The 21,948-nt window shown below is 43.6% G+C and overlaps 1 protein-coding gene across 3 annotated transcripts in view; it reads left to right on the top strand.

Annotated features, from left to right (window-relative positions):
* Positions 1-21,948, top strand: part of NEDD9 (neural precursor cell expressed, developmentally down-regulated 9) — a 190,252-nt gene that overhangs the window by 146,923 nt on the left and 21,381 nt on the right. For 2 of the 3 annotated variants that reach the window (XM_030314849.1, XM_030314850.1), the window contains one exon: positions 14,730-15,176. In XM_030314849.1, the coding sequence (XP_030170709.1) occupies positions 14,730-15,176 (447 nt within the window). Of the gene's footprint in view, positions 1-6,086; positions 6,233-14,729; positions 15,177-21,948 lie in introns of those variants that run through there. The other variant, XM_030314851.1, reaches the window with a different exon arrangement.

The following is a 21,948-nucleotide window of genomic DNA, read 5'->3' on the forward strand; positions in this document are numbered from 1 at the left end:
TCTGAAAAAACTTCCTCTCCACTTTTTCCCCTTTACAAATTCCCTCCCCCTTCTGTGCCCTCATGACCTCCTCTTCTTTCATTTTCTCATTTAGGCAGTCTTTATGCTGCTCTAACACCAGACTTGTGTATGGCTCGCCTCCCCAACCCACGTAGACATGATGCTCTTAAGCACACCCTGTACCCCCTACCTCTCTCCTCTCTTTTGACTCTGCCGTGGCAAATCTTGGTCTCTTGCTGCTCCCATTCCTTTGTCCCTGTCTCTTTGCGCCTACCTGACTTGGTTAGTCTGTCACTTCCCACAAGCCGGGTCTCCTCATCCATCCACTCTGTAAAACCACCAAAAGCCTACACCTTCGTCTCCTTGACTGTCCTATAATCCCTACAACAGGCTTTATGTTTTCCACCTCTGCCCTGCTCTGTTAGCACGTCCTTACTTATTAACCCCTTTTAATCAAATCGCTATCTAAACGATAGCTGTTAACTCCCATAGATTGCCCGCCGGGGCTGTCTAGTTTTCGGTAAGCCCCACTGAAAATGAGAGACCCACCCTTTATTTGTGGGTAGAGAGAGACTGTTAGACAAGTAAGTCCTTGAGTAAAAAGTGTGATCTAGGATCTCTTACAGCCTGGAGGGGGCACAGCCTTGATCTTATATGTTCTTGTGGTAGATACAAGATAGAATGTGGGCTTTGGAGAAAGGCATTTCTGTTTCTTGTGACTCATTGCTCTATATAGCCTCTGGCAAATTAACCTCTCTGAGCCTCAGCTTTCTTATCTGTAAAACAGGGAGAGTAACTGTCTCATACCATTGTTCTAAGGCCTAAGTAAGATAATACATGGATGTAAAGGACCTACCATGGCTCCTGGCATGTAGTAAGTAGACAGCCTCAGCTCTCTTTGCACTGATGGATGTTGAAAGGATAGTGTGGACTCAAGACTCGGTGACAAGACTATGTCAAAACCCCAGTTACTAGGTAAAGGTGGTTGAGCATTGTTTAGTGCTCCATGGGCCTGGAGATGTTACGTGAAATACAGATGCCAGCCACAGGGATTTACCAACATACTTATGTGCCTGCTTGCACATTAATTAATTAATGACTTGGTATCGTCATTGTTATTCATAAGATTGATATTCCTGAGATCACAGGACCTTGCTCATAGTCAATACTCTAGAAACATTGAACTGAATGTTGAGTGACCTAACAAACTTATACAAAGAGCCATTAAAAAGAGTCTTCATGTAGGGCACCTGAGTGGCTCAGTCGGTTGAGCGTCTGACTTTGGTTCGGGTCATGAGATCACAAGTTCAAGCCCCACGTCAGGCTCACTGCTGTCAGCACAGAGTCTGCTTCAGATGCTCTGTCTCCCTCTCCCTGACCCTCCCATGCTTGTGCTGTCTCAAAAATAAACATTAAAAAAAAAAAAAAAGTCTTAATGCCGTATGGCATAGTGGAAAGAACCCACGTTTTGCTGCAAATCCCACTTTTGCTACTTTAGGCCTCTGTTTCCTTGTTTATAAAATGGGAGTAATAATACGCATCTTACCGGATAGCGGTAAGGATATGATATATGGAAATCATTAGTTTTTAGCCCATAGGCACTTGAAAATGGCAGCTATTATAATATGCATTATAAGACATATGTAATATGTAGGTATAGAAACATTATATAGATAAATTTTAAGAGGAAGCATTTACTAGAATTGCTTATCCATACCAAAAATATCACAGGACAAGAGAAAGTTATCAGTGTACAAAATCAACAGTAGAATGTGAAGGAGGTGATTGGAGGGACATAGAAGTTCAGGGGAAACTATATCCTTCATCCCACTGCAGCCACTTACTGATATAGATGTAAAGTAAGAGGCCTTGGTGATCTGTTTTGGGATCATTTTAGGGTTAGAAAGAAACGTAAACAAATTGGTTTGAAATGCCAACCACTGGGCCCCTGGCATTACCCCGCAGGAACATATAGACTTAATTACCAAGCCTCTTTGCCAAGATAAAGAAGGGCCACTGGGAAGAAGTACTGTATTTCCCACTTAAAGTGCAGGAGAATAGCTGCTGGTTTCCTAGGTGATGGATGATTGCAAAGAATATGGGCATGGAAGGGGACTCCCCTCCCCTCCCCAAAAAAACCCCTCTGTTCATACTCCATCAATGGCATCCCCTCCGTCGTATTTACTTAGAGCATTCCAGTCATCTCCCCGCGGTCATTCTTACTGGTTAATGAGGACGAGGCACGCCTGGGGAACATTATGGCCTGGCTGTAAGACTATCTTCCTGAAGAATCTTCGTTTTAAGATAAATGGCCTTGGTGGTGAACTTTGTCTACCATCCACTGGGAAGAGTGATTCTTTTAGAAGGTAGTTTTAGTAGACAATGAGATTGAGGTGAACTGAGACATATACTCCAAGGGAAATGGAAGAGGCGTGAGTTGCGATAATGTGTGACAGTGACTTTTCATACCTGAAGTTGGCACTGGGGCAGCTGACCGTGGAGATACTAAACTCGCCAGTAACGTGCATTCCAACACATCCGCCTGGACCCTGTCATGGGCTACTAAATACCAGTTTATTCTTAAAGAAGAGCTCATCTCTTTCCTCCCAACCTCCTCCCTAACCATTAATGGTGCTAAATGGTGTTTAAATAGACAGTTCAGGACCCTCATTCCAAAGACTCAGCCTTGCTTTGGAGATGTCGTATCTCTTCGTAAATCATGGTGTGTGTGTTGCAAAATGAAAATTCCTCCTGATATTTCTAACATGTCAAGGTAATAGTTACGTTACCAGAAATGTTCCTTAATGACATGTTGATGCCTATGCTTACCAGAAATAAGGATTGAGCAACTGTGAATACGTAAAAGCGCAAGCATTGCACAAAAATGTTTGATACGATCTTCTGAATTTGAGTTTAATTCCTTTCTTTACTCGTGTGTGTGTGTGTGTGTGTGTGTTTGAAGGGGGATTATTTGTGAAGCTAGACAGAAAGGTGCGGCAACCAAAAAGCGTATAAGGTTAAGATTTAAACCAGATCTTTCTATTTATTAAAGCAATATGTATTTAGACACAATGATGTGCCCTTAATATTTTTTCTGATTTTTTTTTTTTTAGTTACGTGGAAACCTTATGCTCTTATATGAATTAGCCTTATTCTCATTGATTTGTGGTAGTCAGTCCATTATTCTTAACTTAGCACCTCACTCCCACAGGGGATGTGGCTAACTCAGGGCTCATCTAGGCTTCTCTGTTGCCCGGCCGTGCACTCTACCAAAAGAATGAGCTGGAATTCAACCCCCCACCCGACCCCCAAATCACCATAACAAGCGAGACCAGCACACTGGGAAGCCAGTGTAGTAGACTTCTAAACACTCCAGCCTTCTTGGAGTTCAGAATCTTTAGTGTCTATCAGGACAGGTCAGTGATGATTTTTTGTTTTTGTTTTTTGGTTACTACTTGTTTGTGTTATGGGTCCAAGCTTGGCAAGAAATGGGCTATAGTGGACCATCAGTACTGCATTACCAATGACAACGGCATTGGCACAGCAAAATTTTGAAGTCCTCTTTCCTTGAGTGCCCCTCTGGGATAGAACTTACGTGCTCTTCTCCGATTCTCCAGCCTTCTGCACTCACAGCTAAGTGTGTTGAGCGTGACTTTATTTTTTTTAATGTTTTTTATTTATTTTTGAGACAGAGAGACAGAGCGTGAGCAGGGGAGGGGCAGAGAGAGAGGGAGACACAGAATCTGAAGCAGGTTCCAAGCTCTGAGCTGTCAGCACAGAGCCCGACGCGGGGCTCAAACTCACAAACCGCAAGATCATGACCTGAACCGAAGTCGGACGCTCAACCGACTGAGCCACCCAGGCGCCCCGAGCGTGACTTTAAATGGGAGTCAGGGGAAGGAGCAAAAAGAATACAGTCAGCCCAACGGCATTCCTTCTCTTAACCCTACTCGCTGGGAAGCCAGATTTCTAGACAATCTCACAGAGGTCCAGATGGCCTCGGAATATATCTCATTTCCTTATAAAGATCAGCTTGTCAATTACAGAAGATGTCCATTGACTGAATCAAAGCCTCTTATCGGCACCTTTTTTTTCCTCCCAAATCCTAAACTCAACCAAGGCAGACCCATTAGCAAGGTATATACTTGCACGCCTATCTTTTATTTTTAGTTTAAAATATATATAATTTCTGTGGATATGCATCCATGTTTCACACACCCAACCGTGGGACATATGGTCTGACAATGGGAAAGATATTTGAAACTGGGACTGTCTTAGAAAGTTCAGGAACACATGGTCACTCGAGACAGTCAACATGGGCTGTTCCAGAGATCAATCAACTGTTGAAGGCATTATCCCTCTTCCCTTATGTCAGCCCTTTGACAGGAAATTATCTAAGAGGTGCTTTTTTTTTTAGAGTGAATTCAGACACATTTTTTCACAGAGAGTCATCAATAATATTTACTTATAAATAATTGGTTGGTTCTTTTCTCTTTCCTTGCAGAAAAAGGCATCTCTAGAAATGAAGGAAAACCCTTTTTGAAATATGGACTTGTACTGAGAACACCTGGGAGCGTTAAGCAGTGAGGGGTGTTGTATTTCAATTGTTCTTGCTTTAAACCTGGCAGGGTAGCTCTGTGCCTTATAGCCTGCAGTGTCTGCATCAATCCTCCTGCCTCCCTTATTAAGATCTTAATTACAGACGCAGCTTATTTCATGGCTGCAGGGAAAGAATTTAGTTTCTCTGAACTATGTCTGTTTTTTGGTGTGGCAGGTGTAATCATGATGAGATCATTTCTGGTTTGTTTTCTTTTCCCGGAGGAATCTTTTTTTTTTTTTTTTTTTTCTGGGAGGGAGGACTACAGTTCTTGAGACAGAATTTCATGAGCTCATAATAATGCAGTGATAATAACTGTGCTTTGATTTTAGACAGAGCCTTTCTTCTGAAGAAATCAGAGCGCTTGGCATATATGACTCCCATGACTTCTCATAATATCAAGAATATGTTCATTATCCCCATTTTGCAGGTGGGGAGACAGAAGCACAAAAGGTGTGATTTCCTTGCCATTGATCTTACAGTACGAGGCCTGAGACTAGATTCCTTCAGTTCAGTGAGTGTCCCTTCCTCTATCCAGGGCTCTCCGTTCAGCACGGTTGACTTTTACAGCTCAATCATTTTTTGTTATGGGAGACTGCCCTGTGCATTGCAGGATGTCTAACAGCATCTGGCCTCTACCCACCGGTTACCAGCCACACACACACATTGTGACAACCAAAAATGTCGCCAAACATTGCCAGATCCCCAAATCCCCCTAGTTAGGAATCACCAGTCTAATCTCCCCTACTCCCTTCTGCTTAAAAATAATTGCCCTACTGGTTTTATGTGACAGAAGCACAAAAAGACAGCCCTAGAACTGTTTGCCATAATTTTACCATGATTGGGGTTGCGCTTCATGTAAGAGGTCCTAAGCAAGAGGGAGCTTCCTCTTAAATTCGTAGCCCCAATCTGTTCATGAGAATACCATCAAATACTAAGAAGCACGGGGTCTCACTCGGGCCATATATAAAGCCATCAGACTGTCTCTAAGACAACTTTAGTTCTCTGAAGCCTTCCTCTGCTGTGTGTGTGTGTGTGTGTGTGTGTGTGTGTGTATGCACACACACACACGCATGTGTATATAATGCATATGTATAATTTTATGTTGACATATATATAATAATAAACGTGCATTTAGCACTGAACCTTGAAGAAAGCTCTTTTATGCTAATAAACTGGTAAATAATACATACATGTAGGTGTTTGTCTATATACCTAGCCGCTGAGTAATTTCATTTAGAGGTTTTCTTCTGTTCCATTTGCTCCTGCCATCTTTCCTCTCTGTTCTAGCTGAGAAGCTACAGCATCTGAAGGTTCTTTCTGGAGGCCTCTCTGCAGGTGCAATGCTGACAGCATATGGTTGTAGATACCCTTTCAGCCAAGTATACTGCTCCATTTTTAAAAACTCTTTGAGGACCTCGCACGTGAAGTGGGATAATAGCATTCAGGCAGCTGACCTAGGTGAGGTGACATCTAAAAGATTTGAGAGGGGCATCCGAGGTGTCAGCTGGGCTCTAGCTGGGAGACAGACCAGAGTTGCCATAATGTGTACATATTTGTATTGGTGGGTTTAGATATCATACCTTGAGAGCTGCATCCCTTGGTGCCGGAAGATACGTGGGAATGTAAAAAATGGTAAGACCTTTCCCTTCTTTCAAATAATTTATTAGATGTGATAGCTTTTGCGCTTTGACTTTTAAGAAATGATCCTGTTTGGGGAAATAAACAACTAATATAATAGTGGTATTATAATAGTGGTAATATAGTGGACTGGCGTCTCCTACTCCTTTATAACTTAATTCTCATTTCACTTCCCCCCAAGTACCTGGATGTTGAACGGATTTGTCTAGACAGGCAGATAGATGTGATCTCGTGCCAACACTGTAATGTTGGCTGAAATCCAGATGGTTGTTTTATTGTTAATAAAACCTATGTTTTGGGTGAGTGGGTGTCAGGCCTTCATCATTATATGGCGCCTGTCAGATTTATCTAGGGACAGAACCCTGAAAAGAGTTTGCGCCTGCCCCGTGTTTTTGATCCTTTGCCAATATACTATACTTAAATCTATCAAAACCAGGCAACCTGGGACAAATGCTTATAAATTCCAAGGCTTAATAGCAACAGTACTAAATTCTAAGATGGAGAAGGTTCTCGGGAAGCACATCCTGGTCCAGTGGAAAAAATCCTAGATTAAGAGGGGAACCAGATGCTAGTTCTGGCTCTGCTGCTAATATCATAGGTGACCCCCGGGGCTGTAAAACAAGATTCTAGAATGATCTCTAGAATCTTATTAGTCTAAAATTCTAGTCTAATTGGTTCTGGTCAAGCTATGGGTGACTTCTGGTTCTAAGACATAGAAGGTTCCCTTCCACCTTCTTTAAGACCCTCTGGAGTTGCTTTAAAAAAATCTCAAAGACCACAGAGGATGGAAAATTGAGCTCCTGAAGACACATGTATTATTTATGATCATCAGAGTTGTGAGGAAATGCTCCTTTCTCACTATTTTTCTCAAATAACTGTCAGGATTCAAATTCATCCTCCACAGTTGGCCAAGAAATAATAGAAGTTGACTATGAAGTTTCTCTCGCTCTCTCTCTCGCTCTCTGTCTCTCTCTCACACACACACACACGCATGCATGCCTCCCTAACAACCCATTTGTAATTTTTCTTAGATGAAACAAAGGATTTGCTCCAGGCTTTTGCTGGCTTCATGATAAACAAATCCTGTCCAATGGATGTTTCTCTCCTATATCAACCTTAAATCAAGGGAAAATAGGTAGCATTCATTCTAGTGCAGGGAAGGAAGAGAAACTAGCATCTGAAGAAACACTGATTTAAAATCACAGCTATGCTGTCCATATGATGTGACCAAATCTGGTCAGATGGAAAGTTCTTTCTGAGATCCAAATATCCAAATTGCCAAAGAAGCTCACATTTTCTCTCACCAATCATCAATTGGTATCACTCTGGTACGTGAACCACCAAAATAATACGGGTTCTAAATGATGCCTCATCAAATGGGAATAGGCCAATAATGGAAGGAAGAGACGTTAAGATTCCCACATCTGGGTGCCTTGGGGTGACCACGCATAGGGTGCAGCCCCAAGGTGCCTATCAGGGCTGCTGTATGTCAAAGAGTACCTTTGGGAGACAGGTATCTAATGTCAGATTTCTTCAAGCATCTTCCATTCAGAAATGCTTAAAAGAGAATGCTATGTGTAGAGTTCACAAGGCTAGAAAATCCAAGAAAATGTGAGGACTTGGGGCAGAGTAAATGACATGAATGTTCAGAAAGCTCAAGACACTCATGGAAGCTTTGTGACTACCATAGGGGTTTAGAAGCACTTTCCAGAAAATGAATATCATTGGATGAAATGTGGTCTTGGTGCCAGAGGGATCTTTGTGGCATATGTTCGTCACCCCACACCAGGTATCAGAAGCATAACTAGGGAAATTCTGCTGCTGCGTTGCCGTGGGTGGTTCAAATCCCATAATAAATACCATGTCAGACTGCAGTCGACACATATTGCTGAGAAATAAACCCCAGAAGTGATATGTATCATATCTTCTAATGCCTCAACTTGAAAGTCTTATGTCTGCTACGTTAATTAACAGCCTTCAGAGAATTCAACTCCAAACATTCAACAGTCCAGATCATCCAATGAAAAAAACCCAGGTGTAAACCAAGTATTCCAAGAATTGAAATCCAGACACTTGTAGGTAGATATCCACGTTGGCTATTACCTGCTTTGAGGAAATCCCACATTTCCCTATATCCCAAACGTGACGATGGGGGAAAACCGAAGCAGTTTGATCGCCCTCAGCTGATTTTTGTCAGCAGGCACAAAAGCACATGAGGCTTTCTTTCTCTTCCCCAGTGTGTCCTGAGACTGACCGTGATGATAGTCATTCCTTAGCTACTTCCTTTAGGACTGATTTCCTTGACAATGACCATTTCCTTCTTTACTGTGTCTGTTTTTCAGAATCTGTCCAGTGTGTGTGTGTGTGTGTGTGTGTGTGTGTTCATGCACGCACACGAGCACGCATGCACCCTACCAGAGTCCAGGGCTAAAGCTTGGGAACTTGGGCACAGGAAAGGCATGTTGTTTAGCATGTGGCAGCCCCAAGGTCTTTGGCAGGAACTCCTACATGATAAATATAGAATGAAGTAAAAATAATAAGAGGAAGTTGGGCCATTGATGATGCTATCAGTCCTAGTGGGGTGACACATCAGCCATTGTGTCGCATTTCTCTTCAAAGAACAGCATGAATGGTCATGGAAATTATAAGTCACACCTCTCTGTATTTGGAATAGCAGATCATTTCCCTGGCAGTAGGAGTAATAAGCTTTCTTGACATTTTGATAGCAATGGAAAAAAAAAAAAAGGCAGGGGAGAGTGGGGGATGGTGTAGAAGCTGTCACATGACCTAGAGCTCCCTGTGCCCAGTGACTAGCTAGTTGCCCAGTATTTTATTCCCACTCCTTAGACATAGTTTGGGAACCAGGAACAGCAGAACCCAACGTCCTGGCAAAGTATGAATGGTGTTCAGTCACCTGCTGCCAGATGGAGGTCGCTGCACTGAAGGAAGAAAAAGCTCTTCCAGAGATGACTGTATTTAATCATTTAATGGTCAGTTCCTCCTGGCCTTCCTGTTTGCTCAGTGGTTGTGGACACTAGATTCAAGCTCTCTACGTCATTATCCTGTTTAATAGGGAGGGGCAGGCACTATCCTTCTTGCCATCTCCCACGTTCTCTGGCTGTGACGTCTGAACATGCTATTTATCTTTCAGGCTTCGTTAGTTCATCTTCCCAAGTCCGTATAAAATTTTAACCAAATATCCTCCGCAGTTCTCTAGAAAACAATTTCACCCAGGAGAACCAGGAATACAGAGTCTGGAGCCCATTTTAGGTTAGCGAACATTTAATGATGTGCATTTTGCTTCAGACACTGGAATGAAGTTCTGGAAATGCTAAAAAAAAAAAAAATAGGGCAGCCTCTCTGAACTTAAGGAGTTGACAATCGTGAATGAGATAATACAAGTCGTACTGTAAGAAATACTATTACGGAGAACTGGAAAGGGAAACAACTGGATAGGTTTGGAAAGACAACTCCTCTGGGTACATGGAGGATGGATTTTGAGGGGGAAGAGGGTGAATGGAGGAGAACCAATTGGGAAGCAGTTGTGTACTCCCAATAAAAGGTTGTTGGGGGGCCTGAACTAGGAGAGGCAGTGAGGCGAAAGGCGGGGTCGAAGCTGATTGGGTTCCAGATTGTGAAGAGACTCAGCAAACCTCTGAGGCTTCTTCCTACCTTGGGCAGCTGTGTCTGTGCTGTTAACTAAGAGAGATAAAGCAGGAGAAAGGGGTTTTTGCACCTGTTGCGTTAGAGGTGAAGATACCCATTAGCCGGTTGGAAATACGGAAATGGAGTGCAGAAGAACTATCTAGGCTGGAGCTATGGATCTGTTATCTGTGTGTTCAGATGCCACTGGTCTGGATGAGATTCTCCGTAGAGAGCGAGCATGTAAAGAAGAGCAAAGAACACAGGGGGGATCCCTTTGCAACATGATTAGCCTGTGAAGAACAAGGAAGATGAGTGGTCATGAGAACAACAGTGGAGAAGAAACCAGGAAGTGAAGTTCATGGAAATCATGAAAGCATGGAAGCCAAAAGAGAGTTTCAAGAAGGATTGGGGTGGGGGGTCAGTGCTAGAGGCTGTTACAATTAGGGTTCCCTCAAATGGGATTTATAACTCTCGATGCTGATTTCTAATCCTAATGAGAACCACGGTTTTGGTAGCATGCACATATGACTTTGTTAAATACTGTCCCAATTCTGGAGCTGGAGACAAGAGACCTAAATTCTTGCCCCACCTCTATGACCTTCTTGCCAGGTGTCTTGGCAAGTCATTAACTCCTCAAACCTCATTTCTCTCATTTGTAAGGTGAAGGAGCTGGAGTGTAATCTTTTGAAGTTCCTCTGGCTTTCAACTTCAGTGCCCCAACAGCTCTGGCACTTTGCCAAGCCCTAGCTGCATTTCTACCTGCCACCCTGCGGAGGCTAACCATCCAACGGGCTATAGAATGACATAGCTCTCTTATCTCTCCTGGGTTTGTTTCTGTGTTGACCTTTCCTGCCTGGAAGATAAATATCCCGGGGCGGGTGGGAGAAAGAGGAGATCTTCAATAGACAAACTGCTTCTTCTGGGTTTTTCTAAGATATTCAGATAATCACTCTCCTGACTTTGTGGCCTTAAGGAATCACACCTCCCACACGGAAGGAGGCGGTCTGTCCACCTTCTCCTAGGCAGAGGGATTAACTCTTGATCTGCCATCAACTCTGTGCACTTTTGCATGAGATGGTTTGTGTTCTGGATGACGTTCATTTTGCTGTTATCTTCTCGAATGAACTCTTGACCCCAAAATGCCAAGTATTTTCAAAAGCCAAGCTCCTCACCCATTTCCCCCCCACTCTCTGATGGATTTTACCCTGTTGGAATCTAAAGAGATGTAGCCATAATTCATTCAGTAATAATAATCAGGGTAGTAGTAATAATAACATTTTGTCTCGGTCTCTTGAGGGCAACCAATAGTTTCATTATTGCTATTTACAGGCAAATGTTCCACAAGAGGCTGCAAGTGTCGACAATTCATGATTAATTCAGAGAAATACTGACAGATACAGTTCTCCTGATATATAACTGAACAAGAGAAAGATCGGCTATGTATAAATATATATATAATAGCATCAATAGAGCAGAACTCAACCCTTGATGACAGGAGGCCAAGTGGGGAGAGAGGCCAAGACCAAAGTGCCACCCAGCAAATTAAATAAGTTGTCATAACGGCTTCCTAAGTCTCCAGTGGTGTTAAGGTATTTGACTTGGATTCACTTCTCTAATCCTCATAGCAAACCGGTGAGATGGGTAGTGTTACCCTCACTCTCATTTTATAGATGAGGAAGTTAGGGCACAAAGGGAAATGATCTATTTATTCTATAGACATGACAAGAATTGTCATCTTCAGAACTCACTATACGATGGAATTGAGCCCAGTTCGGAGGACAGCGTGTAGTTGAGCTAAGGCGGCTTAAGAGTTCTGGAAAGAGAATTGAGCCAAGAGACCATAGTTCCATTCCCATCTCTGACACCAATATTGTGGCTTTGGGCAAATGATAAACTGGCCTCCCAGACCTGTTTTTTTATCTATAAAACAGGGACACTGGGTTCAGGTCATTGCTAAAGGTCTCTGGAACTGTATGTAACCTTCTGTATGGGAGAGTGATGGGTGTAGACACTGATTCTCTCTCTATAGCTTGTATAGAGATTAAGCAACTCACTCCTGTTCAGCCAAGGCTGAGAATATCTGTGTGTGAGATGTCAGGCTAGCACTGGGGTGCATGCCATCAATGGTCATGCCAAGCTTTCTTCCTAAATCCTCATCTGTGTGGGCAGCAGGAGGCCTGCTGGGGAATCACGGACAAAGAGTCAGGAGAACTCACCCATGGTGCCTCCGTTGGCGAAGACAACAGTCTCTGAAAGTTGCCCCAGAGAAACTGTTCTTGAGGCACATCTGAAACATTAGCATGGTGCTTACCAGGTGGTGGGAAAGTCACTGGGATAGGAGACAAAGAACATCCAGAACGGCTCTCACACGGGGATTTCTATCTGCTTCTAATCAAGCACGGTCCAATGCTCCACTTCAGTGCTTCATGGAGTCCCATGGCAGTGACCCAGCTCCACATGCCTTGAGCTTATTTATGCTGATTAGGTCTGTGTAGTCCTTTGCCTTTCTACAGAATACAGTAGAGACAGTTTTCTGTTTCTCTTCTTTCCCTTCTTTGTAGCCGCTAGAATCATACAGCTATCTACCCTCGGCTCCCACAGAACTGGTCCTAGCTCTATCACTTCTGATTTCATCTTGGGGCTTTCGTACCAGCCATCCCCAATCATTGCATGGTCCCCAGAGCAAGGGACAGAGACGAGAGCGCTCGGCTCTCTCCCTACCCTATAATCACCATATAACTCTGGTAGAGTGATCTCCTTCAGATTATTTTGGTGCAAAGGACCAGAATCTTATCATCCGTAACTCTACGACTTTTCTTCTAAGTTACAGAACACCCAAAGATGGAAGAAGAGAAACAGAGATTTGGGGATTATGACACATCCTTAAATGGTTCCTCAAGCCAGGATAAAATGCTGCATGATTCTATCTCTATGTACGTGGACTTCTAATTGTTAGAAAAAATCCCAAAGTTTCCTAGCGTATAAATTCTAAGTAAAACCTTCACCTAGAACACAAACCCCCCCCAGTTTCCCTTGAGCTTCCCTGACCGCTCACCTGTCCACACCACAGATTTCTTGGATCTCAAAACTGATCCAAGAACAAGAACTTCAACCTTCTTCTTTTTTCTTTTTAATGTTTATTTATTTTTGAGAGTGGGAGAGGGCCAGAGAGAGAGGGGGACAGAAGCTCTGTGCTGACAGCAGCAAGCGCAATGTGGGGCTCAAACCCACAAACCATTAGATCATGACCTGAGCCGAAGTCGGACGCTTAGCCAACTGAGCCACCCAGGCGCCCCTGCAACCTTATTCTTAAAAAGCATCATCAAACTTCCTGGGTATGGCTTGATCTCCTTTTCTTAGGTTAAATAGTTGCACTAAGAGGATTAACAGCAAGAGTAGGACCCCTTCCCAGGTACTGACCAGAGGGGAGGTGCCTTACATAACGCAGCCCCCCTGCCCCCCAGAGGAGAGGACCAGCATACAGCACAAGCCTGTGGTTATGAGGCATAGTACAGGGGGAGATGATTAATGTATGTCAGTTCTAAAGGAATGAAAAGCACGAGGCTGAAAGATCAAGTCCATGTTTCTAGAGAAGCAAACAGGGGGCAGAAATCCAAACAACAACTGCCAAAAATTCCACGAATATGTAAAGTCCCAAACATGATCCGCCCAATAGGCTGTCCCTCCTCCCACAAAGGGTCACCATGGCCGTGACTCAAGTGCATCCAGACACTTTAGGGAAGCACCAGAGAGATCACTTTTAGTTTTCCAAGTGCTCGTGATGAATTGATAGCATCCCGACTCCTCTCTGTGCTGGGAAGGAGCAGGCATGTGGCGATGGCTGCCATCGTACTGCGAAACATTACTGACGCCAAGAAATGAAATCTTCGGAGCCTTTGAAAGGCTTCCAAGAATGTCAGCACGTACTGCCTGCCCGCTCTCTGCTGAATGCCTACTTTGGCTGTCTGCTTAGTACTGAATGTGCCAGACAGGCCTTCTTACAAAGGGAGAGAGTGTTTTGGGCCCATGAAAGGGGAAGGCACAGCGTTTCTGTTGTGAATGGCGAGATTCAAGAAGTAGGGGGAAAAGTGGCAGCGTGAGGAGAGGCCTTCAGGAAAGGTACAAATAAAAGACCAAAAAAGAAAAGGGATGGCATCCACCTACGTGTGGCAAATTCTGCCATCGCTCCCTGCCGTCAAATATAGAGATGGAGACTACTGTCACGCCATGCACCAGGCTCGATTTCCATGGGGGGGAAAGAAACCCCAAAAACGCTTGCTTGTAGATTCTCCCTGTATCCAAGGACTTCTTGATCAACTGAGAGTAAGAATTTTTAAGCGCTGGCAAGGCATATATAACTGTACGTTTGTTTCCATTTTCACACCAAATAGAAATGCCACTCGTACTGCTTGTTATTTGGGCTTTTCTTTGACTCTTTCTGCCTCCAATATATGAAGGGAAAAAAATGAGAGGCGTCCACTGTAGCACTTGGAATATTTTATTCTGCAAGCTGGCTTTAAGAAAGGAAGAAAAATGTTTTGTGTAGTGAACTCTTTAACGGTGCTGCCCATAATTCCTTGGCACAGCAGCTACTGCTAGAGGAAAGAACTCTTGTGGTGTTCTGGGCTTTTCCGAGGAGGCAGTCTGATGTCATTGGTGGCAGACGCAGTACGTATGTATCTGTCTTTTGTCTGCACCATCTGTTCTTCTCCTTACAGACTATTGTTCACGTTCATTCTTCTCTCCTTTCCAGGAAGTGTGCCTCTCCATAAAAGCGTGGGATTTAGGTGTGAAAAAGGACCGAGCTAGAATTCTAACACGATGTCCATCTGTTCTCTTCTTCTAGAATCTCATGGCAAGGGCCTTATATGACAACGTCCCGGAGTGTGCCGAGGAGCTGGCCTTCCGCAAGGGAGATATCCTGACTGTCATAGAACAGAACACAGGAGGACTGGAAGGGTGGTGGCTCTGCTCCTTACATGGTCGACAAGGCATTGTCCCCGGCAACCGGGTGAAGCTTCTGATTGGCCCCATTCAGGAGACCCCCTCCAGTCAGGACCAGCCTACTTCTGGACTCACGCACCAGACCTTTGGCCAACAGAAGCTCTATCAAGCGCCAAACCCACATGGCGGCCCTCGAGACACAATCTACCAAGTGCCACCTTCCTACCAACATCAGGGGATTTACCAAGTCCCCACTAGCCATGGTACCCAGGAACAGGATGTGTATCAATTACCGTCATCCGTGCAGAGAAGCATTGGGGGGGCTAACGGCCCCCACTTAAGCAAAAAGGTGAGTGAGCGACCAACTGGATTTTTCTTCCTATTTATTTATGTTTCCGTTGCACTCAGAGAAATTGAAATGTTCCCAAAACAAGAACTTGAAACTGCCAAGAAGTAAGTATGTCTTCCAAAGAGTAAGTAGACCTAAATGCCTGATCTCGGGCATCAGCTTTGCACCATTTTCCATTCATTGGTCAGCTAAACTTTGTTCCTGTGTCATGATAAGTTCATGTGTCATTCCAGATCATACTGGATCATTCAGTTGTTTCTCTCTTTCTGATAGATCTGCTTTTATACTTAAGCTCTGCACTCAAATTGTTTCCAGTCTTTTCTGTTTCTTCCTTGAGTGGTACAAGGCACCAAATTTTGTACAAGTACAACGATGCAGAAAGGACTCTCCTTTCACCAAAAGCTGAATCATGACCCTGTTGGCTTGGCTGCACAAAGAACCCACCAGAAGTAAAGGGAGCAAAGGAGCTGGAAGTAGATCATACGCACCTACTTGTCCCACAGAGTTGTTAACTTCCAGATTGACCCATTTAAAACACAGAAATGCTAGTGAATTTAGAAAGGAGACATCCTCTTGTCCTTCAAGTAATTCCTATGATAATGCTTGAGCCAGTGGGTAAAAACAGGAGAGCTAGAATTTTTAGGAAAGCATCATGTTAAAAAAAAAAAAAAAAGGAAGGAAGGAAGGACCTCTTCAGCACTCTATATAATTCAAAATGCCACAATAATTTGAGATAAATAGAAATTTGTTAACCGAATTAATTTTAAGTATTTAGCATTTATGTGTGTGTGTGTGTGTGTGTGTGTGTGTATTTAAGATTTTATTTTTTTAAGTAATCTTTATACCCAATGTGGGTCTTGAACTCACAACCCCGAGATCAAGAGTCACATGCTCCTTTCATTTAGTATATTTTTGATGCTTGTGATACATTGGTGAATTAAAAAGTGAACAAAGCCTTCACGATGCTTACATTGTAGAGCCCAAATTAAAAAACAAAACACACAAACAAACAAAAAAACTGTAATGTCAGGTGGAAATACACATGGGAAAGAAAATAATGTTGGTGAACTTTGGGGGTGATAGCCAATACCAAGGCCACGCTTATGTAAACAGTACAATGGAGGCTTTTCTCTTTCTTTTACTGGCAAATTCCAAGGGTCTACAATGGGTCCTTTGAGGTTTGGTATTAAGAATGGACTGATTTAATGGAATAAGAAATAAGGGAAGACGCAGTTAGATAGCAGAACGAGCTTGCTGGCTCCAAGAACACTACGTATACTTGTCCCCTGCCTCAAGAAAATCTAATACAAAGAATTTTAAAACCCATGTAAATTATGGAATGTCTATTTGCATGATAATGGAATGCTCTGTTGGACAAAAAAGGGGGGAGAATCACTGTTGGATTCCATAAATAACAAAGCCAAGAGTGTATTTCCAAATCACCTTTTATATAAAAGGAATGTATTACAAAACACTGCTCACGAAGGGCGCCTGGGTGGCTCAGTCAGTTAAGTGGCGGGGCTCAGGTCATGATCTCACAGTTCATGAGTTTGAACCCCGTGTCAGACGCTGCTGATGGCTCAGAGCCTGGAGCCTGCTTCAGATTCTCTGTCTCTCTCTCTGCCCCTCCCCCCACTCATGCTCTGTCTCTCTCTCTCTCTCTCTGTCTCTCTCAAAAAAATGAATAAACAGTAAAAAAAAAATTAAAACAAAAACACTGCTCAAGAGCACCTGTGTTGCATAAGCCGAGTAGCTGTATATTAGGAGAAATTCCTCAAGAAGTGGGCACTTGTCTTTTCCAAGACAATGATCGCTGTCTGGAGGCATGGCGACTTCACCATGACCTTTCAAAATCCTTCTTACCCCAGGAGCTTTAGATTCAAAGGGAAAGCCAAACCAAGCCTCTAGCTCCAGAGGGAAAAACAGAACAGTTGAAAGGTGTAACTCTAAATAAATAGCTTCTCTCATTCTTATTCCTGGTTGTTTGCACCTTAAAAATAGCTCTCCCTCATCTGAGCTGGCTTGAGGCGGACAAGGGAGGCCGAAACAGGAAATGCTTGGCTGAAAGGTGGTGGGGTCTAAACTTTCATCACAGTTTATTTTGGCAGGAAGGTGACATGTTTTCCTTTTTTAGACTCAACCTTTTTTAGCTCCAAGTCTGAAAAGTCCTTCAGACTTCTTCCCATTTTATTTGCTGTAACTGCACTGCTGACCTGCTCCCTGGCCCTGCATCCTTTTAAAGGGGAGACACTTTGACCACGCCTTCCCTTGGATTGATGCTGGGGTGTGCACTTGAGCTCAGAGTTTTGTTTGCTTAATTCCAAAATCCGTGGGACATTTTATGTTTAGCAAGAAGTAGGCGATTCCGGTAGGAGGAAGCCAGCTTCTGAATTGGACCTCTGCCAGTTCATATAGGGGGTGCAACCAGACGGGGGGTGGGGAGACCTTACCAGAACTGGGGAGTGGACAATGACTGCAGTGCTAAGCTTCGAGCAGTGGGGGTCTGAAGTCGTAACGTGGCCACGCAGATGGACTGGTCCTGGCTTCTCCCTGCCAAACACCAAGTGTTCTACAGAATATCCTGGCCTTACCTTGAAAGTCATTTTAGTGCCTCTGGTTCCCTACACTGCCTGCCTCCATCCTGTCCACTGGGCCACTGGCGTGAACCCCCATGGGCTTGAGGAGGAAGAACCTCTTCCTTCCTTTCCTCTCCTTCTCTTCCTTCCTTCCTCTCCTCTCTCCCTCCCTCCCCCTTCCTTCTCTCTCTTGCTCGCTCTCGCTGCTGCTGTTTCTCTCTCTCCCTTTCTTTCCCTTCCTTCCTTCCTTCCTTCCTTCCATCCTCCCATCCTTCCATCCTTCCTTCTTCCCTCCTGGTGGAGATGGCTTGGCTGCTCTAAAAAGATAATTTTAACCTTCTAGGCAATAATAGCTGCTTGAAAAACCTCTGTCAACATCCACCTCTCTGTAGGAATCTTATCAGTGGGTGAGAATCACAATACTGACTTAAGCCAAGGCCCCAGGAGTTAATCTGAGTACAGCAAGAATCAGGAAGGCTTCTTGGGTTTTGTTTTTGTTTTGTCTTTGTTTTGAGTTCTCCTTGTAGCTGACTCGCTACAAGTTTTCTCTTTACTTTCCCATCTTTTAAAGGGTGGTGAGCCTAGCACTAGACGTTTCTGGTAGTTTAAGCTATGGTCCCTAAAACTGTTCCAGAAGAAAAAGTGGAGGGCAGTGGAGCTTATTCTAAACCACTAAAGGGAGCTTTTGGGGAACATAAGAATCATCTGGAGAGGTAGGGAAGGTGAGTTGAAATGCAGATTTCCAGGCTGTCCTCACCAGAGATTCTATTCCTGGGGCCTGGGATCTGCCCTGGGGTGAGCTCCTCCACTAGTTCTGAGAGAGGGGATCCAGGACTGCATTTTGAGAAACTCTGTGAAGTGACCATGAGGGCGGTTGGCTGTGTTCCCATCTGATTGTGATGCGGGACTTTCCATAGTTAAAGATTCCCTTGATGTTGCTACAGAATATGGGCTTCAGGAGTTTTATCCACTAATGAATAATTTGAGAGGAAAGACAAAATTCTGCCTTCTATCACTTCAACTTTGCTCTTTGGCAACCTGCAGCCTCCACCCACCTAAGAAACCCCTACCCATCCCAACGACGTTACGCGACATGCACCACTTACTACATCAGGGGTTAGAAAAAGAAGGATAATGATATAATCCCCACCCTTTTACGAAACACAACAGCATCCGTGTTGTGCCAAGAGCGTGTTCTTTGGCGTTAGACTGACCCCTGGCTCTCTTCCTTCATAGCTGTCCATCCCTTGGCAAGTTACTCAACTTCTCCAGGCTTTCGTTTCTCCATCTGTGAAATGGGAACAATCACAACTGCCTCACAGAGTTCTTGTGAGAATTGAATACAACAGTCTACAGAAAGGATCTGGCCCGGAGCTGAACATAGCAGGGGGCTTAAAAAAATCAGTTCCTCTTCCTTGTTTGTCTTTCCTTTTCTCAGACTTTGTTTCGAAGGGCCTCAGCCCTGTTTGTGGTTCTGAACGTACATCAGATAGGCACGTACTTTATTGCTAGCACATCTGCTGTTCCTTTGAGCGTGTGGCTCTCTCTTTGGTTCTACAAGAATTTTGCACAGAGTAGAAAAGAACACTTAAAGTTATCTGGAAACCATATACACTGACACCTTTCTTAATTTCATTGGCCTTTTTCACTCTGCGTTTGTGTGCAGTGCCGTTTTATCCATGAGGCATTACGGGCAGAATGCCCAGGGCCTGCAAGAATGTTTGAGAGCCCAGATTAAAAAAAAAAAAAAAAAAAAATTGACTCCCAAGTATGACACACAAAGACTGCAAAGTGTAAATCAATAAACATTTACACAAATGTGCAGAAAGCCACTTAAGGTCAACCTCATTAATTGTTACATTTACGCCTCATAGCTATTTTAGTATATTTGAAAACAATTTGTAGGTTAGATTCTTCTTGCTTTGCGAAGGTTTCTAAATATGCCCCGTGATTGCCAAGAACTCACAGGCAATTTTAAATTAAATGAGTTACTCATAGTCCAATCATTTGGAAAGCTAAACTGTGTGTATTTTTTAATGTTCTCAATTTTTTACAAGTGACAGTTCTACTTAATAAGGGACTACGGTTGGGAGTGGAGCCCCCACATGTCTAAAAGCCTCTAAAATAGCCTCGTTTTTTCTGCTTCACAGATCAGTTAAACTGCCATCTGAGTTGGTCCATTCTGTGCCTTGATCGGAATCGAGAATTATGCGTGTTTCTGATTACTTTCTGGGCATGTCGCTTTTATTCCCAACTGATGGAATTAGGTCTGTCTTGCATCCTTCTGAAGATCAGTTTTGAGCTAAATTATAAGCTCCATAAAGGCAGGCAGGGTTCAAGGCTGCCATTTACCTATGTCATTTACATATACAGCATTTACTGCTATAGGCTGAGCTCATAGCCAAGTGTCAGCACACAGCTAACAGCCACTGAACGAATGAACAAGGCGGAAGCAAGAAACTAAGTGTCTAATTTGAGTTGACTTTTAAGTAAACTGAAAAGCGGTTCCGATCTTATCACCCATCGGACTATCACGCACTGTTCAAGTCTTATCACCCAGCTCATTACCATCTGTGGTGATTACGTGTCAGATTCCATATGGTAGTTTTCCCCCTAGAAGTGTCTTGGAGAATGCCACCGTCTCTTTTCTGGAATTATAACCATCTATACACAACAAGTGAGCATTCAAAGCATGAATGATGTGAAGTTCAGCTTGTCTGAGAGCCTAGCTTTTACACATTTTGCCCAGCGGAGACAAGATTAGTTAACGCTTCTGTCCTCACCTAAAGAGGAGAACTACACTTTTTTTTCACTGAGGAGTAGAGCTGCCTTTGCATAATTCTGTTACTTACTGAGAATGCCTTCTCTCCTCTATTCTATCTGTAAACTCCTGTTCATCCTTTAAAGCCCATTTCAATGTTCATCTCCTCTTACGGAGCGTCCTCTCTGCACCCCAGCAGTTTTCTCCCTCCTCTGTGGTCCCCAGAATATGTTGTACTTTTCACTTAATCTCAAGGGAGCTCATGGGTTCATCAAAACACTAATGGCCTGCCATCACAATGTGTATGACGGGTTAGGCTGGAGCTAGTGATGCATTGGTGGTAGCACTCAGAAAACTCAAGTAACAGGGCGCCTGGGTGACTCAGTCGGTTAAATGTCCGACTTAGGCTCAGGTCATGATCTCGCAGTTCGTGGGTTTGAGCCCCACATCCGGCTCTGTGCTGACAGCTCAGAGCCTGGAGCCTGCTTCGGATTCTGTGTCTCCCTCTCTCTTCTGTCCCTCCCCTGCTCACACACTCTGTCTCTGTCTCTGTCTCTCTCTCTCAAAAATAAATAAACATTAAAAAAACTAAAGAAAACTCAAGTAACATTAAGGTTTATCTAGACCCCATTACATCATCTCTAAAAACCATTTCTTACCTTCCAAAATGGGACATGGCTGAATGTTGGCAGGAGATGATGAAAAGATTTTAGCCAGGTCTTCCGGGTCCATTCCTGAAAGGTAACATAAGAACCAGAAATAGATTCACTACAGTATTTGTACCTTCTTAGACACTGAGTCATCATGAATTACACACACACACACACACACACACACACACTCTCTCTCTCTAACCCAAAGCCATTGGTTAGGGAACCGAGGATTTCCCATATTGGGATTTGAAGCATTGTGAAATCTGGTTGCTTACGGCAACACTCCGTTACCAGCCAACTAACTCCTATATATTAGCAGTATGATTTGTCTACCAGCAAGTAAAAATAGATTTAGAGGAAATGAAATCTCCCCAGGAAGATAAACTCTGACTTCACCTCACTTTCCTTTGTTGCCTTCTTATACACACACACACACACACACACACACACCCTGAAAAACAGCAGGGAGAATCAGAGTTTGACAGGGCACTAGGTACATCTGGTTTCTTCATTTATAAACTCAATGAAGTATGACTATGTTTCAGAATTGTGCATCGCTATATAAAGATAATCCAAATTTAAACGATTTTCCCCCTCAATACATGGCTCCGGGGGTTGTGTGGAGGAGTGAACGTTCATCTAAAATCCCTACCCACAAGGGTCAAGATGAATTTTAAATCTTACACAGAACTGGAGGTCCTTGAGCACTTAGGGGCAGGACTTCATGAGCTTACTTTGAAAATGAGAAGTCTCTCCTCCCAGCCGAGCCACCCACGCCGGGG

The sequence above is a fragment of the Lynx canadensis genome, chromosome B2 (assembly GCF_007474595.2).
Source record: "Lynx canadensis isolate LIC74 chromosome B2, mLynCan4.pri.v2, whole genome shotgun sequence".
NCBI lineage: Eukaryota > Metazoa > Chordata > Mammalia > Carnivora > Felidae > Lynx > Lynx canadensis.